Source organism: Echeneis naucrates, chromosome 1 (genome assembly GCF_900963305.1).
Source record: "Echeneis naucrates chromosome 1, fEcheNa1.1, whole genome shotgun sequence".
NCBI classification, from domain to species: domain Eukaryota; kingdom Metazoa; phylum Chordata; class Actinopteri; order Carangiformes; family Echeneidae; genus Echeneis; species Echeneis naucrates.
The window spans coordinates 2,317,918-2,336,734 of record NC_042511.1 but is presented as its reverse complement, the minus strand read 5'-3'; the positions used below and the strand labels follow the sequence as shown (position 1 = coordinate 2,336,734).

The window sequence follows — 18,817 nt, the reverse complement described above, 5'->3', positions numbered from 1 at the left end:
ACTACTCCAGGAACTCTCAAATAATCAAACGCCTCGCAAATAAGACTATGTGGCACTGACCCAAATGTGTTTGTAAAGTCCAAGAATATCACATGCTGGTCTCTTTTCTCACTCTTGGCTGCCTGAACTCCGGTCATAGTCATATCAAGCCAACAATTGAATTGAACGCAGCTGGACTTAGGACTTAGGACAGGGGCTTCTTGTTGGCCAGATAGGTCACAAATGTTGCTTGAATGTCATATGTTTGATCTTGTATTTGGGAACAAGTATCCTTTATCCCAAAACTGGAAAATCAAGCTACAAAGTGAAAATGACTTTAAGCACCAGTGGATGTGTTTATAAAATGCCATGACATGAAAGAATGCAGGAACTACATTACTCCTGGCCCAAGCCCGAGCATAATTAAAAACCAGAGAGTCTCAACAGAACACGTTAGCATAGTGAACAGAAATGCTAATTTCACAACTAGACTTTGGCTCTTTTTGGACTGTGTCATACACACTGAAAACATCTGGAGCCTCCACGTTATGGTGGACTTTTTCTGTCATGACCCTTTCAGAAAGGAGGCTAGATGTCGACCACCCCGTGACAATCTCGTGTGCTGCAGTGTCCCCCGTCAGGGTTTGCACAGTGATTATGGTGAGAACGCCTATTATTTTCTAAGGGAGGCATATCAAAAATGTGGGAGATGGCCAACTTGACAATTGGATGGCGTGAAAGAATTCAAACTTTGCTGAGATAACCAGAAGTTTTTTTGGACCATTTAACCAGCTTTTCACCTGTCAAATCGAGAACAAATGGTCACGTACGCACAAAAAGTCAAACTTTATCCATCACTAAATTAAAAAAAGGGTTAGTTCCTGTATGTTTAACCTGAAAGTATGAATGAGTAGAAGTGGGATGGAAATGCAAGTTGTGGATATATGGCAGTTTTTGAACACTCCTCCTATTCATGTTAACGTTTGAATGGGGGTGTCAATACAGCCAAACGGTGGAATAATTAATATTTTTAAAACCTTTTTTTTTTTTGAAGATATTTAATATTATTATGTTATTAGTGTGCGTGGGAAACGGAGAAGGCATCTCAATGACGTATATCCTGACGTCAACACAGAGGGCGCGACTTTCCTTATAATGGCCAATCCTCTGTCTTCCCTTCGAAAGTGGGCGTGTCAGACAGCCAGTGCCAACAAACCCAAGCTAACTCGAATAAACAACTAAGTTAGCTTGTCGGCTAACTAGCGACTTCTGGTACGCCTCCGTTTTCATCAGACAATTTATCATCTAATTCGCCTTCGTTAACCGAAGAAATGTCCTAGAAAAATAAGAAGTTCTAAAATCTAGCTGACACTTATAGTCACGAGGATTTATTCAACTGCTTTCCCACTTTAAGAGTGTGACATGTTAAAACGGCTGTTTCGTTAGCATTAGCTGACTGCTAGCTGTGATTGTCAACCTAACTTTATGGTCTTTGCTAACGGCTAAAGCTTAGCAGCCAGAGCTGAGCAAGGGAGACATGTTAAGTTTGTTTATTAATTTCTATTTTTACTTATTTATTTTTTGCTGAGGTTTGCTTTGATTCTCCCTCCAGAAATGGCGTCGGCAACGGCGACAGAGGCAGCGATATGCCCGGCTGCAATACCTGCAGCGGAGACCATAGTGCCCGCTTGTATGTTTGCACCTGACCGGGGATGTGCGGAGGATCCGTGCGGGGAAGAGGGCTTTGAAGACGGCCAGGGCACAGACGGCGAGTCCGCGGATCATTTAGACTTAAGCAACAAGGTGGGCCCTCGATGCAAAATTGCACCCAGTAACGCTGAACTTTTAGGACACTGCAGCCAAGCAGCGTTTTGTTTTGATTCCGTGGAAATGGATTGCGTGTCGTTGCACTGCAGAACGTCTGATGCATGTAAGCTGCACACAACGCGTTATTTTCTGCTGGCTGAGCAGAAGTCAAGAAAGTGACACGTATGTTGCATGCAGCTGGCGTGTTTCCCAGCCATAGGCTACATCTTCTCTGTATGCAAAATTTGCACTTATTTGTATAATTTCTTTAAAGGATGTCTAAAGCACTACGGATTATTTTAACAAAACTACATTGGGTGATTTGTAAATTGCATTGCATTTAAGCAAAAACTTTTGAATACTCGTTGAAGTTGTGACTTCCAGATATTCTCAAAGACTTTAAATCTTGTTTGACTTTCTCAAGTCTCGGGCTGTTGTCTCTCCCCTCTCTGTGACTTTATAGCTGGTCCTCGTGAGTCCAACAGGGGAACAGTATGATTCATTACTACGACACTTGAGGGAGAGGATTGATGAGGGCTGCGGAGAGACAATCTATGTGGTCGGAATGGGCTCTGGTAAGGACCACTAACTTTCCCTGGAATTCAATAATGAATGCTGGCTGATGAGCATATGCCTGGTCCAGCTGAGATGTTGCCTCACACACAATGATTTGTGATATGCAGGGAGCGTTTGACACATAAAACTATAAAAAGAAAATTGGGGATGTTAAAATCACTTGAAGGGAGACAGAAGTGGAAGGATTCAGGACATACTGTTCTGCAAGAAATGTGATGTCTGTCACTGACATGAATTCTACATTTAGTATGTATAAGTATATTTAGTTTTATGCAAACAGAATGAAAGAAATGCAGGAGCTGATTAGAGCTGAACTAATCTCTTGGTGTGCCAAAAATATTCTTTCACAATCACAGTCAAGTTTTACAATAATTTTTGAAGTTGCATTAATGAATGAATGAACACATTTTTGAGGGGTGAAAATTATATTTTTGCGCCAGAATGGCAATTATCATAGAAACAATCTCATCACAATCTGCAGGAATGTCATTTGAAAATAAATATGAATGTTAGTGAAATCAAATGATAGTTTAAATTAATTTGGAGCCACATCAGATGATTTGATAATACATTTCAACAATTTAAAGGACAAAGGTGACCTCATGTCAGACTGACTGATGATATCTGTAAACTTGCTAAAGAGCTGTTACCCCAGAAGTCTGAAACAAACTGTTATTGAATAATGAGGGTGGCTGGTTTGTTCTTTGGCATCAAGTGAAGAATGTCACATTGAGCTTTTGAAGTGTCATCTAAGTTAGTAACTGATATGCTCTAAATTTAAGAGCAACCAAATTGCCTGTGTCCAGACATGCTCTAGGAAGAAGTAACATTTTTAGTGCTGGTGGTGAACAGATCCTATAGATGGCACCATAGCATATTCTTTTCATGTTCTACTAGAACCATTTTTCTTTTCTTTTTTTTTTTTTCCTCCCTCAATGAAACCTCCAAATTAAAAGTCATGTTGTCTATTTTCCGCTCACAACTGACCCTTGTCAGGTGTATTTTTGTAGTTTTGTATGTAGTTGGAAGCAGTTAACAAGCTGATTGAGGGAGAAGCAGTGCATATTCCGTTTCTGGTCACCGAGCTGTCATTTCTGTCAGCTGTGTCCTCCCAGGCTGCTGACCCCATTTGTCTGCTTTTCAGTTTTTTCATTCTGTCCCCTCACCCCCCAACTCTCTCTCTCTCTGAACACAGACACTGGGGGACTTTTGTTGACAACTGGTTATTTTTTTGCCTGCTACAGCAACATGTCCAACACATGTGGGGTGGGGTGGGGTGCAAGTGTGAAAGGGTGTCATTTTTCCCTGCTCAGCACAGGGACCATTACTGGTTTATCACTTTATGGATGTCTGTTTGGCTGAGTAGATAAATGGCCTGCTGATTGGCTGCTGTTGTTTCATAGTTTACTTTAACTAAACTGAAAATGACACCAGATGTAGTGAGTCCTTCCCAAATTAATGTTGACACAAGAAAGCTGCGCCTTTTATGTAGTAACCCACCTGAAGCTATCTGATTATGGTGGAGTCATTTTTGGAGGCACCGGGGTTTCAGACTATGAAGTCTAATCTTGACACCACACCCATTTCCCTCTATGCCATAAAGCACTTGTTAATGTACCCTTTCCTATACAAAGTGCCTGAGTTCAGTGTTTCATTTGTCCTTTGGCCACCTCACTGTTGTATAGTAAATTACTAACATTCCTAGGTTGTGGCTTTGCATTTGCCCTGACCTTTGGTAGACATGGAAACTATTCATTTTTTTCTCTTTGTAATTAAGTTAACGCTGTAATATTTGATAAATGCAAAAGAGGGCAGCAAAAACATGTTTGAGAAAAGGAAGAAAGAAAAAGAAACAGCTAATAATGTAAAATGGTGGTGGGTTTTTTTTTTTTTTTCTTTCTCTTCAGATGGAGGTGACTATGGCCTTGATGAGAAAGATATGGAAGCGTCTGTAGCCACGGTGCGGTCGCTGTGTGAGCAGATCGAGGCTGACCTAATCCTGCTTAGGGAGAGGACAGATGCTGGAGGAAAGATTCGGGACTACCTCATTCGACGACGTGTGGGCGAGCAGGATTTTCTGGAAGTTAGGTAAAAACAAAAGAGAGACAATCAGAGGTTGCCCTTACAGCATTAGATATTGTTAAGGTGCTTGAGTCATAAGCAACTGTGATAGAGCTGTGGCTTTAGCAAAGTGCCACATTTCAGCACTTGTCTGGATAATAATCAAATAGTTTACAGTTTTGTCTGATTTGGTACCCAATCAATCAATCAATCAATACTGTCTGTCCTGCTTCGAATGCCCATTTTACATTCAAATTGGCACACATAAATAGAGTTTATAAATCCGAGTAACCCTTGAAAAAAAGAGGCCAAACGACCCATTTTTAACGCTGACAGTCAAGTTGGCCTTTCTTCTCAGATTCACAACTCCAAAGGAGTTATCTCACACACTTAGAGAGCATACACGCAGATGCATTGGGGAACAACTGAGCAATTCAAACTGATAAAATGGATCAGTGACGTCTCATCCCCAGTTTGTTGCTCTTGTGAAAATGACACTGCTTAAGTTGGTGATTGTGTTTTATTTGAAACTTATTCCGCATCAGGAGGTCAGTCCGTTATCGGGGAACTAGTGTGGCCGTGTTGTGTCTGATTCAATTGACAGGTCCATCTAGTAATTCTCTAAAACATGTCACAGCAGGAAAAGTAAAAAAAAATGTGCGACATTTGGTTTACATCAATGCTGATCAGTGTGAGAGCTGATAAATATCACTCTTGACCCCAGAGTCATTTGATCTGGGTATGATTGCTAAGTCTTATTTCAGTTCCATGTCAGTAAAAATGGTCTTAGTTGCTTAGATGCAAATGTAGTATATCGTTATGATTACATAACCAGTAACCTAATAGATTATTGCATTTGGCATCTCTTTGTAAGTGAAATTCATGCATGACATTCAAATGTCTAAATGCAATCTTTGTGGAACTTAACCTTTTTGTTTTGTTCTTTCAAAGGAGCACATTTACAGACAATACAGCGTGTCCTCAAATGGGTCTGTAGAATAGCTGTAAAATTGAAAACCAGTGATGGATATGGATTAAAATAGTCTGATGGATTTTCCATCGCCCCTTGACTGTGACAGATTATGATTTATTACAGCTCAGCCACTCATTGTACCTGACAGAGCTGTTTACACATCTTTTCAGAGCTTTGTGTGTTATTTGGCTTCTCATTTATGCTGATGTAGAATTACATGTGAGACATGATAGCTGAATTATGTTTATCTGAATTTTTTATTTGCACTGGGCATTTCCATTTTGCCTTAAAATGAAATAAAAATCAGAGAACAGGAAGTCGATGTCATTGTTAGAACAGAATAAAAGACTATGTACAAGATACAGACTTAATGAAAACAGTCACAGGCAAGATGTGTCTCTTCTTGGCTGCATTATTAAATTCTGCCTGTCACACACTGACTCCATAAAGCTACGCAGAGCACATTCTACACTCCCACAAACCCGCTGTGTTCAGGGAATGTCACAGGAAGTCTTTCTGATGTCCCCAGACTTTATAGCTCATCTAAACATGTTAGTCTATATAGCGATACTTATTTATGAATGTTTCCCTGTGGTATATCATTGTATTTTTAGTGTTCTTTAATTGCTTTACAATAACAGTTTAGTTTCCCCTCCAGGGATAAATAAACTCAACAGTCTTCTTATCTGAATTTCTCACTTGACCTCCTGACTCCATTTCGTCTCCAGAGTGGCTGTTGTAGGAAACGTAGATGCTGGGAAGAGCACTCTCTTAGGGGTTTTGACCCACGGTGAGCTGGACAACGGCAGAGGCTTCGCTCGCCAGAAGCTCTTCAGACACAAACATGAAATGGAGAGCGGCAGGACCAGCAGTGTGGGCAACGATATCCTGGGCTTTGATCAGGACGGAGAGGTGAGTGTCGATCATAAAGCCCCACCGTCCTTTACTGGGATGAAATTTAACAGCAAACATTTTTTCATGCAAATTGTTGTTGTTATTATTATTATATGAATCAAATTTAGATCTAGCTTTCACAGTAAGTGAAAGTTGTTCAGTCAAGATTTACTTGAGTTAAAGTGAAAAGAAATCCAACAAGCAGCTCGCTCTCTCTCTCTCTCTCTCTCTCTCTCTCTCTCTCTCCTGCATCTGTGTGTGTGTGTGTGCGCGTGCGTGCTAAATGCTGTAATGATATTGCTCCTTATATTTGTGTGTTCTTTGTCCGAGCAGAAAGGCAAACAACTGGCAGCAGAGATAGCATTTTATTAGGAGCTATGACTGCAAATAAAAGTTTAAAAAGAGTCAATGCCCGTTAACAACCCAACTGTTTCAACAAAAGGACTTCCACTGTCTGCTATTGTCGCTTTCATAAATCTTTTTTAAGACAGCGGTAAAGTTTGGTCATAGCCAACATGGACTTAAAACGTGCTTTGGCTCTTCTGCTTCATGTTGCATCATCAGGAGACTGCTAAGTTCAAATTGCCTTCAAGAGAGTGAATAAATGGACGTTGATTATTTATTTATTTTCCAGTGACCATCACAGCAAATGGTCTATCACACTCTAAAATAAAATGAATTTTGCTGACTAAAATCTCTGCTTCAAACAAACAAGTACGTCTTAGACATATGAAAATGTATTTAAATAGAGTACTCAAGTAAATGTACTCTGCTACTGTCTCCCCTGCTCTTAGTCTAATTGACTTGTTGGATTCACTAACTTCAGTAAAATCTTGTCTTCTTCCCTCTGTTGACCCCTATATCTTTAGGTGGTGAACAAGCCAGACAGCCACGGTGGAGGCCTAGACTGGACTAAGATCTGTGAGAAATCCTCAAAGGTCATCACTTTCATCGACCTGGCCGGCCATGAGAAATACCTCAAAACCACTGTCTTCGGCATGACCGGACACCTTCCTGATTTCTGCATGCTAATGGTGAGACAGGAGAGTGGAATTTGTGTGAAATCCGTTGACATCGAATTTGTCTGTCATAGTTCACCAGCCTGTCTCCTTTGTTCCTCTGTCCTCGCTCAAAGGTTGGAAGTAACGCAGGCATCGTTGGCATGACCAAAGAGCACCTGGGTCTGGCGCTGGCCCTAAATGTACCAGTGTTTGTAGTGGTCACTAAGATAGACATGTGTCCAGCCAACATCTTGCAAGGTAAAGAGATGTGCTATCATATTTCATTCCTACACCTATATGTGTTACAAACTGCAGAGCTGCACATCCTCATTAACTAGCCTCACAACTCCACCCACCATCCAGCAGAGTTACTGTTAGATATTAGTGAAAACATTGTAAATTCAGCATAATTTATATTTTAACTGCAGTATTAAATCAACAGTATAACACAGTTGTACTATATTTACTGTTGCTTTATTAAACCCAACCTTTTAACAACAACAATTTGTCCTATATACTACTTGGCTCTGCTTTGATTAACTTAAGGCAGTGTGTGTAAAATTCAACACTCACAATAAATGCCTCTCAGGGAAAGTAAGGAATCGTACCCTAGAAACTGCTGCAGGGTTTTATAAAAATAAAACAAAAGGAGGAAGAGTTGAGTTGTAGCACAAATAGCAAACCGCAGCTGGAGCGAATTAACAAAGCAAATGGGAGCCGTTTAGAAAAGGAGGAGTCCAGGTCTGCACACTTCCGTGTTCCTCAAGGAGCACTCAGCTGCTTAAGTTACCGCTTATGCCCAGAAAGAATTTACGAGGTGCAATGATAATCCATCCTTCCTTAATTTTTTTGATAAAGAAGGAGCAGAGTTTCCAGGAATGTGCTTTCAACCAGCACAGTTTAGAACTAATACAAGCCCATCTTTTGTATCTACTCTTGAAGCCCAACATATAAATTCCTGCGGTGTGTTCTCAGATGCAGTAAGAGCTGATGCTTTTCTCTGAAGAATTACTAAAGGTGTGGACTTCTGTGTGTGTGTGTTTGTCTGCAGAGACACTAAAGTTATTACAAAGGTTATTAAAGTCACCGGGTTGCAGGAAAATCCCAGTGTTGGTCCAGAACAAGGATGATGTCATCGTCACAGCCTCCAACTTCAGCTCAGAGAGGTGAGATCATAGCAGAGGAAAACGGGGAGACGTAAACTACACTGTTAGAAAGAGAAATATGGATGAGTGGAAAAAGCAGCTCACTGGGCTCTGTCACAGTATGGCTGCTCTAAGGATGGCACAAAACAGGGATATGTCTCAAATGCTCACTAGTATTTTTGGGTTGCTGCCCTCGAGGTTTTGAAATGGATTCAATGAAACACTGGACAGCCTGAGTGTGGAAATTTTACATAAGATAAAGAAATGATTGAAACATCAAATTAAGCAGGACACCAAACATAATCTTCACTGTGCCTCATTCACACCACTGCTTTTCTTATCACTGTCTCGACATAGTGCATTAATCTTCAGCTCTCAGGGGGAAAAAAAAGATTTTGCTTCTTTTATGTGAGGGGCAGGGAAAGGCTTCGAGCAATCAGTAGACTGTGCACGGAAGTAACGGCACCAATCATAATGTTAGACATCCCTTATTTTATATGACAAAGTGCAACTAAAACTTGACATCAGTGTAGCTCTATAAAGTATTAGAGGTGATGAATGGGGAAACTGCAGCAGCGTTACTAACTATGCAGCCATCCTCATCCATCATGATTATTTCTTAACATTGTTTAGCATGCAGTGTATCACAAAAGTTCTTCTGAGCTGTATTCAAACATCTGAAATCCATTTTAATTTCACTCATTGTTTTGAGGGTTAGCTTCAGGTTCCCACCGCCTGTTTCTGAAAACGGAAACTTGTTTTTCTAATGTCCCTCTGTAGGATGTGTCCGATTTTCCAGATCTCAAATGTGACAGGGGAGAACATGGACTTGCTGAAGATGTTCCTCAACCTCCTGTCTTCTCGGACCACCTTTAGCAACGATGAGCCTGCAGAGTTTCAAATAGACGACACATATTCAGTACCGGTATGAACACAAATGCCCAAACCACGCAAAAACAAAATAAGATAAAAACTGACAAGTGTTCCTGACCTTGTTGTCTTTTCAGGCAGCTACTTTTTAAAGTTAGAACGTCTTTAAAATGTCTTTGTAGTATTTTGCAGAGTAGACAATCTGCACCGACTTCCAGCTGTGTTGCCTGCTAAAGCTGTTATCTGGATAAAATAAGAGTATACATGAGAGTCCTTTCTGAAGATGAAAAGACGTGGGTGAACAATCATGATAAAATGTGAAGTCCTGTTACTTCAGCTGTTACAGAGAACTCACACAATAAATGCAAGCAGGAGCCAAAGGCACCGCCGGCACCACAGATCCCGACTATACCTCTTGCTGATTTCCTCTCGGCAGGGCGTGGGCACAGTAGTTTCAGGGACTACGTTACGAGGATTGATACGGCTCAACGATACGCTGCTCTTGGGACCAGACCCGCTTGGCACCTTCATCCCCATTGCTGTTAAATCCATCCATCGTAAGCGGATGCCCGTGAGGGAGGTTCGCGGTGGGCAGACAGCATCTTTTGCCCTTAAAAAAGTATGTGGGCTAACAGTATACCACTGAACTTTAAGTGCTTTGAGCTATGCAAATGAAACAGGGTTAACTTAAAAAACAAACAAAAAAAAAGAATAAAAACGTCTGCAATAGTTAATTATTCTGAAACTTGGTGGATGTATTGTGCATATGATTTAGTTTCCTAACTTTATAAGCAGTGTGTGGGAGCAGGTAGTCGTCTCGGCATCAACTTTGTTTTCCTCTGCGGGTCCTGCTGCTGATTTTCGTTGTTTCTTTCCAATCACCTCAGATCAAACGCTCATCCATAAGGAAAGGAATGGTGATGGTGTCGCCAAAGCTGATGCCACAGGCCACCTGGGAGTTTGAGGCAGAGATCTTGGTGTTACACCACCCAACTACGATATCTCCGAGATACCAGGCCATGGGTTAGTGACAACCTCTTTGAAATCACGTTTTTGCAGCCTTGACTGAATTTTGCTTCAACCTGCCTCTTTCTCGTCATTATTAGTCCACTGTGGCAGCATCAGGCAGACGGCCACCATCCTAACGATGAATAAAGACTGTCTGAGGACAGGAGACAAGGCTTCTGTTCACTTCCGCTTCATCAAGACCCCCGAGTACCTGCACTGCGACCAGAAGCTGGTCTTCAGGGAAGGACGCACCAAAGCTGTGGGCACCATCACCAAGGTACCAGAGCTTTTTTTTTTTTTTTTTTTTTTTTAAAATTCATCGTAGCTTTGGTGTATCCTCCAAAACAAGAAATGAGATGGCTTATTACAGACAATAGCTCTTGTTAGGGTTGTCAAAACTATTGGGTCCAGTGAACGCCATCAGAGATGGGTTAGGGCTCTGTTTGGCTTCTGGGTTTATACAAGCCATGTCTGAAATCAAATAATAAGCTAAATCAGGACAAGAGGCACCACACGAGTGCATTGTGTTACTCTCAGCCACGCAATATGGTGTTTCATTCAAGAACATTTTGTCCTCAGCTTCTCCAATCAGTGAACACTCAGGCAGCTAAGGCTCAGCAGTCCAAGACGCAGGCCAATAAGAAGACTTCTAAAGAGGGCACAGCAGCCACTGAGGAGGCGCGGCCGTCCAGTCCGAACACAGCACAGCTACCAGTGAGTAATTCCCTGCTGAGTGAACCGTTATGATGTCTGAGTTTTTAAGGAGTGTGTTTTATGAAGCCAGTGTTGCAATTATAAGCACACCATAAACAGTGCTTTGGGAACAAACTAAAATATCATGGCATAATACAAGGAACTAATATCCTTGAGTCAGTGTACTTTCATTGAGTCTTGAGAAACTTCTTTCGGGTGTTTTTTGGAGTTCAGGTGCAATTTCCTTCTGGCCATAACTGCACAGTCCCTTATTTAATATGTCAGCCTTAATAACACCATAAAATTCAAAGGCAAAATAATATATAAAAAAAAAAACAAAAACACCTTCCCCCTCAGATCCATTTTCTTCTGAAACAAACTGTCAAAAATGTTTGTCACCTTTTTAAATGGTACCTGTTCCCTTCTTCCAGCTTTTGACTTTGTCTTTAAATCCATGAGTTAATTTCTCTCCTGCTGTCCCCTCTCTTTCTTATCCTGTTCTATCCCTCATTTTTGTCCTTCCTACATTTTCCTTTTTTATTTTTTGCTTCTTACTTCTTTCCATGCGTCTCCTTCATCCCCATATGACTACACCCCCCAAAAAAAAAAAAAATATCCTTCTCCCTTTACTCACCTCTTCGTCTGATCATCATCCCTCCCCTCTGCTCTTCCTGCCCTTTACTCCCTTTCCCTCCCCCTCTCCCTGTCTTGGCATGCTGCGTCAGACAGTGGCAGAGGAGGAAGAGGCTCTATGTAAAGATGGCAACAAAGAAAATAAGGTAAAGAGCTTTATGTGCATGCGTTCTTTTCAGTCCAGTCTTACTTGATATTCACAGCTGCTGTGAAGCAGCTTCACCTTTCAGCAACAAAGTCGCCTTTGAGCTTTTTTTCTCCTCCCTCTCTCTCTCTTCCTGTCAGTGAGAAGTCTAATTCAACCATTTTTGGGTCATTTCTGGTATTTAATTTAGATTTTCTGAGCCAGCGACAGCTGCTGCACCCACCCACCCATCCATCCATCCATTCATCCATTCATCCATCCATTCATCCATTCATTCATTCATTCCGCTGTTTTCAGTTCAAAATTTCACTTCAGCTCAACCCAGAGAGACTCTAGATGTGTGGCAGCAGCCGCACTGCTAAAGGAAAACACACAACATCAGCTGCGTCACTGCTGCTGCGGCCCAGTCTGTCTGAATAGACCTTGCTGGTACCTGAATGTTAAATTCTCAACCAACCCTGACATCCAAACAATATATTCAAGTTCAAGGTCACAGTGACATTGTGATGTTTTTAGTACATCTCGGAACACCCAGAGGGGAATTTCATTGCATCTGGAACAAACATTTCTTTGGACCGGTTTGCTGTTCATTAATAAATTCACTAATTTAACACAAACGTCTGAAAGGATAAAGTGATAAAGAGATGAAGTGACGACAGTTTATATCCAAACGGGAAAAGGTCATTTCACTGTGCTAAGGCGCTGCTGACACTGTGAGGGGAAACCCTGATGTGTTGTAGCTCAGCTTCCTCCTATTCATTTCACCCCCTCCTCCTTTGGAGAAAGTCTAACCTCTTTACCTTTTTAGACAAGAGTGAGAAACTCATCTTTATGCCTGAGCTGCCGTGGGCCGAGCAGTTTCACCCGCTGCTCCTTTTATTCTCTCTTAGCAGCCGTTTTAACACTGTGTTTTCCTCGTCTCGTCTGCAGCTCAAGTCCGGAGGCGGAGGGCGGCGAAGAGGTGGCCAGAGGCACAGAGGGAAGGGCCTGAACACTGCCACGATCTCCACGGTGCTGCCGGCGGGAGCAGCAGGCACAGCGTGAAAAGCACAACCTTTTGTCTTTGCTGCAGAACCGTCTCATCTCCTCACAGGGAGGAAAAGTGACTGTATGGCCCTCTGATGGTTGTCTCCCGACTTACTGCACAGGCGTCTTTAACAACAGCTCATACATTTTGAATCACAAGAGTGTCAGTTCATTTAGAAGCTTTAGGAGTTTTTTGTTTGTTTGTTTGTTTGTTTTATGGCAATTTGTAGGTACACAGCATCAACAGTAGTTCCAATTTTGTCTGTAGCAGATAAGAACTACCTTTATAGCATTAATGATTTTTTTACACAGCCAGCAGACGCATCAGTCACTTTTCCTGCCTTCTCTTTCATTTTTCCAACCTTCAATCTCCTTGTTTTTTTATCGCACCTCTTCTCCCCTCCCTCATCATCTTCCTGTGTTCAGCTCAACCATTCACACACCTTTTTCCTGGCAGCATCTGTGTAGCGCCAGGTCAGATCAAATGAGGAGGTAGATTGCTTTCTTTTGCTGAGAACCAGCATTTTTCTTCTTTTTTTTTTTTTTTTTTTTTTTTTTGGTTTCCTTTAAAAAAAAAAAAATTGTCATCAATCAGACTTACTGCACATGAAAACATCGTCATCAATGAAGAGGACAGGCTCTCATCCAACTGATAATCCTACAGTAAAAAGGTAACTTTATACATTTTATAGTAAACCCCATTTCTAAATCCATGCAGGTCTCAAGCTGCCAAGAGAGATAAAGGATGAATTGTATTGGTTTTTTTTTTTTTGTTTGTTTTTTTTATTTTAAGAAGTACAGTCCAGTGTCAGTTTTCAGTTTATTACAGACACCAGCTAAAACTGACACAAATCCTCCTTGCAAGAAGTTTTGTACAGGTTTTGACTGAATTGTGTGATAGTTTTTGAGGCTGCAGATTGAATTGAAGTTGAATGATGTCCGCACTGTTTTCTCCACCCCATTGCTGTCAAGGAGGGTGAGCTAAGCAACAAAGTATAACAAAGAATAACACAATACAGCTAGACAGACAGCAACAAGACAAATTGTAACCCAGCTAATTAGCACCTCTGTACAATAGTTTTAACCCGAGCTGAACTTTATAACCCTCAGGAAGGATATACTGCCAGACTTAGTGGATTTTGAGTGATGAAAGGATAAACACAATTTTCTAACCACTTTCTATGGACTCGTCAAAAAACAAAAGTTTCAAAAAGTATTTTTAAGACTTAAACACAAAAGCCCAAGTGCTCTTTCACAACATCAGTGTTAAAAGCCAGATAAGAACACATGTAATCCACAAAAGATTCTGCTAGAACATGAATCTGCTCTCGTCCTCATCTGAATGAGCAAGTGGCTGCAGAAAGCTCTTAAGAATCTAATTCAAAAATATCAGATGCAAGAAGTGATCTTCCTTCGTACGAGCGATAAAATTTAATTTGATTCTTAAGATGTATAATTGAGGATTGACCTGCAGTCATCCATCTGCTGGAGGATGATGAGAAAGGAACTGTGGTATTTTTCTTAATGGTGTAAACAGCTGAGCCAAGTTTCTAATAAGCTATTATCACAAAGCGTCGATCACATCAGCCTAAAGAAAGGACTAAGAGATGCTGCAGTTTTCCTTCTGGTTTTATCAAGTTCAGCGTTTTGACATTGTGAAGGCAGTTAAGAGTTATTGTACGTTATACGCAGTCATAGAAGTACATTCTGGTCAGTCTGGGTCTTAGGGCCTCTTCAGTGAGAATTTTCTGATCACCCCCGTTTTACTTTCTTATAGAGCTTTGGGGTATTTTTGAAGGGACACATTTTGTGTGTATGTATGTACAGAAAGCCAATTTGTGCAGAAGAATTAAGGATAAAGAAGATTGCCATTTAAATTAAGAGGTGCCAGTTTGTGTTGTAAATGCTTTTAAATAAAAATGTTCATCATCTGGTTGTGTTAAGATGAGTTCATGCTAAACAAAGCTGAAGTGGTTTAGTGTCAGTCAGTGACGTCAGGATGTCCCGCAGACAACCTGCGGATTTGTTTTATTTATTTATTTTATTGATTTTGGGACATTTTCAATCGTTTCTGAATCGTGAGAATGAGAATCACGATTCTTATTTGAATTGATTTTTCTGGCACACCCCCGGTGTTCATGTTGGAGCACATCGGTCGACAGTTGGGGCGGCCAATTGTAGACGGGAAGCTGCGAAGGCGGTTTTTGAAATTACTTTCACACAAACACTCCCACGAGCACATTCTCGCACAGCTTTGGGAAACTTGGAGCGACACACACCACTATCAATGCAAAAGGACTTCAATCTAATTTGTTCAATAGTTCAGAAAGAGTCAGCCTTCCAGCCTTAATTATTTTCAAACGCCCAAGGCCTTAATATGGTAGACTGTAACAACTGATTGCTTTGGTGGCATTTCAATCAAAGTCTCCCTCTGTGAAACTGTCAACTCATTTTGGAAAGGCTCATTCATCCAGATGGCATAAAAATGGAAATAGGAACGCCGAGTCGGGGATCGGTGAATGTCGAGGCTGCACTCAGACAGTTTATGAATGTATTAAAAACAACCGCCTCTCCTTGTATTTGAGCCTTTGAATAAACGGCCACGGCGGTTATTTACCACGTCTGACTTCTGATTTTATTGGCTCAAACAGAGCCGGAGTGTCAGGGCCCCCATCACCAAATCCCCTGCATGGCTGTCGGATACATGCTGAGTCATCGTACAAACTCCAGCATAGTAATTATTTTGTTACTGTTCAGCGTGCGTGTATTCATCATACACACAAAGGCGACTGAGCTGTCAGCAATATTAGCTAATCTATACCTCTGTTTTACATTTAAAGCGCTAACTGTAGACACAAGTGGAGAGGAAGAAAAACACGGAGTCGTCTGCAACACAAAGGGGCAAGCAGCTGATAAGGATGTGCTGTGTTATGACAATCTGACAAAACTGCGATCACACAACCGTTCAGTGAAATGAAACGCTTCTGTGGCTGCAGCGGAACGCAGGACTGTTTCTGCTTGTTAATGATTATGGTTCAGATATGATGATATAAACACCATTTCAACAGAATTTAAATGTGAGAGACGTGTTCTGTGCTGCAATTAAAACAACGGCCGTGCTTTCTGTTTTTGGCAGTCGCTTGAATCCAAAGCGTTCCACATCGATTAAATCGGTGCAGGACATTTTATAAGTTCAACAAATACTACAAAAAACAAAAAAAAGATGATTTAGACTTGTTGGGGTTTTATGAGAGAAGCTGATCTGACAGAATCTGGGAACCACAGAGAGGAAAAACCTTCCCAGTTCCCGACTTGAATTTGATTCAGGTGGCCGGGACATCTTTAATCAAACATTTCAGTGTTCAGCAGTAATCTCGTGGAAATGTTGTAAAGATGATTCGTGTGCCAGTTAACTTGTTTTAAAGAAGCAGTTTTGGGGAAAATTTGCCCTCTTTAGAAGATTAATGCCACTCTTGTGGAAGCTAAGTGAGGTTTTTGTGCATTTTTCACGTCAGTTTTGTGGTTGGGACTGCCCGACAGAGCTGGAATCTAAGAATGATAGGCTTTTTATGCGACACCTGAGCTGAGTCCCAACTCAAGGAGACGTATGCTCGGTGGGCAGGAAGGCCGAACAAAATGAGACGAGTGCTTACTACTTATCCTCGACCGCAGAGTCAGACTCCACCAAATTCACCCTCTGACAAGTGATTCATCACCGCCACGCAGTGAACCGTGGCATCAGGTCAGACTGTGAGGTTTCCACTTCCCGGATCCTTCGTTTACAAGTAATTTTACCAGCAAGTGAAAGACAGATTTCTGAACTGCTATTGAAGGTGCATCTTATTTGTGTGCCGCCCTGAGTGTCTGGAAACAAAAAAAATGCTGCTCTGAATGGCTGAAGTGCAGATGTATCTTTGGAATGACAGCAGATGGTGTCGTCTGTTTGATTCCCACTTCAAATTTTATATTCTTTCTCTAGCTTGTTGAATATTCGACCACCATTTCTTGGAAATCGGACCGCGAATCACCTTGTGAGGATTGGAATTGAAGAGTCATTACAATTTAAAGTGTTGAAGTGAAGCAGAGTGATCCTCTTATCACCTGCGTCCCACCTCAGTTTAGTTTTAACTTTTTCGGAGGGAATCGGGAACATCTGAGTTACAATAACGCCATCCCTGCAGCAGTCCTAAATTAAACGTTGAGTACTGTGGCACGGCACACATTTGTGATTGTGTAAATACATGTTGTGTGCTGTTTGTGTGCTGCCTGCATGTTTCTCTCTCCACATATTATTTCTGTCTTCAGCATTCAGCCTCCCAGATTCCTTCTGATTCCTCAATCGCGGTCTTTTTTCCCCTCCAATCTGATTTAATCTGTTGTTTTCAGCCTCATCTGATCCCTCACCGCTCACCGTCTCGCCACCTCCTTCCCTTCATATCTCTGTCATAGCATCTCTCCTTGTCCTTCTCCAAGTGCTGAACTTAATGGAAAGATGTCAGGCGTAGCAGGTGCGACTGAGCTGCCAGCCATTTTCTCCCGTGTTTGTATGAAAGATGATGGATTTGTGGAGGCGGAAAAAAAAGATGTGAAACTTCGTTTTTTTTTTTTTTTTTTCTGCAACTCAACGTTTTCCAGCTGTGAACATCTTAGCAAGTTAGGTGTTGGAGTGAAAACCTAATGACTGAAATCAGTGCTTATAAACACAGGAGCTTTGGCAGACTCGGTGTGAGTTTAACTTCAACATTTTGGGCAATTCACCTTTTATGCTGCCAAGAATTGAAGGAGAAAATTGATAGTGCTGTCATGTCTGTTTGCTACAAATGAAGCATCCAGCTGCAGGCGTGTGCTCACTGGGCATGGCATCGAGTTCAGAGAGAATTTTAAAAACAACTGTTTTGAATATAAAGCAAAAATTTCACATAGAAAACTGATCTGGCTCGGTAAACCTGTTATCATCTTCACTCGATGCAACCCTTAACGACAGTTTAAACTAATGTTTGGGTCGCTATCTGTTTGAGGGATCTGCATCCAGGCAAAACCCGTCAATCTCGACCAATACAAAATTGGATCTTGCTTTTCTGGGTTTGAAAATGGCTGCACTGCCCAAAACCGGCAGAGAAACTTCTAGAGTGAAATCTTCTGCCACTTCGACCGGTCGCAAAAAACATTTCAAGCGCCAGAGCGAAACTCAGCACGTGAGGATGCTTCCTCAGCAGAAGCGACGAAGGGAACGTAGAGTTCTGCAGAAGGAAAGAGAGGGATCAAAAGGCACAAAGTTGCCGTGTCCCAATTCAGGAGATGGATTCTTTGAAGTACGAGTTTCCAGACTAAATATGTCATAATGGGTCAATGAGAGCTGTCCTGTTTGAAAGGAGCAGAGAGATGTGATGAAGGTAAAACGGCCTTCGTCGGCATGAGCTGACAACCAGAGTGCTTTATTCTTTGCAGCACTTGTAATACCTGTTCATTGTGCCCTGGTGAATTGTTTAATGGCCTGTGCGGTCCCTTCTTTGAGGGAAGATGGAAAATGTTTCGTAACCAGGTTGTATCTAGCTTTTGGATTTCAGGCTGGTTCAAATGAAGCATGTCACAAGGATGTAAAGATTCTGCCTGTCTGCGCTCAAGGGCCAAACAAAAAAACCAAAACGTTATTTCAGATCCATTTATCTTGGCCAGATTCTTCGAAGCTCCTTCCTTGAAGAATGTTTCTCTCGCCGCTCTACTGCTGTTTGGTTCAGCCTGAATTGCTGCGTTAAATTGCTACTAATGTGAAGCGTCGGTGCTCAGACTGCTTCCAAGAATTTCTTTTTATTTTAAAGGCTTTTCTCAATGCCATAATCGGTGATAAGAAGATAAGAGACATCGGGGAAAAAGGGTTGGAAAGCAGGAAAATAAAAAATAAAAAAAAGTGAGGATGGTTCATTTGGGAACACCCCCCCCCCCCTTCCATGCTCCCATTATGGAAACACAATGGAGCAGAAACATTCCAGCTGTGAACGGAACGGCA

General features: G+C 41.5%; 1 protein-coding gene across 1 annotated transcript; it reads left to right on the top strand.

Moving 5' to 3' along the window:
* Positions 1-1,211: 1,211 nt before the first annotated feature.
* gtpbp1l (GTP binding protein 1, like) lies at positions 1,212-14,741 on the top strand. The gene is made up of 14 exons (XM_029501352.1): positions 1,212-1,251; positions 1,592-1,782; positions 2,249-2,360; positions 4,269-4,449; positions 6,124-6,307; positions 7,159-7,323; positions 7,425-7,548; positions 8,342-8,456; positions 9,216-9,360; positions 9,742-9,924; positions 10,193-10,328; positions 10,412-10,590; positions 10,893-11,027; positions 12,715-14,741. The coding sequence occupies exons 2-14, from the start codon at positions 1,594-1,596 to the stop codon at positions 12,826-12,828; spliced, it is 1,962 nt and encodes a 653-aa protein (XP_029357212.1). The 5' UTR covers positions 1,212-1,251; positions 1,592-1,593; the 3' UTR covers positions 12,829-14,741.
* Positions 14,742-18,817: the final 4,076 nt, after the last annotated feature.

Bases quoted from the DNA above. Each gene is read 5' to 3' on its own strand.
- gtpbp1l (XM_029501352.1), top strand. From the start codon at position 1,594: ATGGCGTCGGCAACGGCGACAGAGGCAGCGATATGCCCGGCTGCAATA. The intron at 7,324-7,424 runs GTGAGACAGGAG...CCTCGCTCAAAG, and splicing joins CTGATTTCTGCATGCTAATG to GTTGGAAGTAACGCAGGCAT. The intron at 10,329-10,411 runs GTTAGTGACAAC...CGTCATTATTAG, and splicing joins TCCGAGATACCAGGCCATGG to TCCACTGTGGCAGCATCAGG.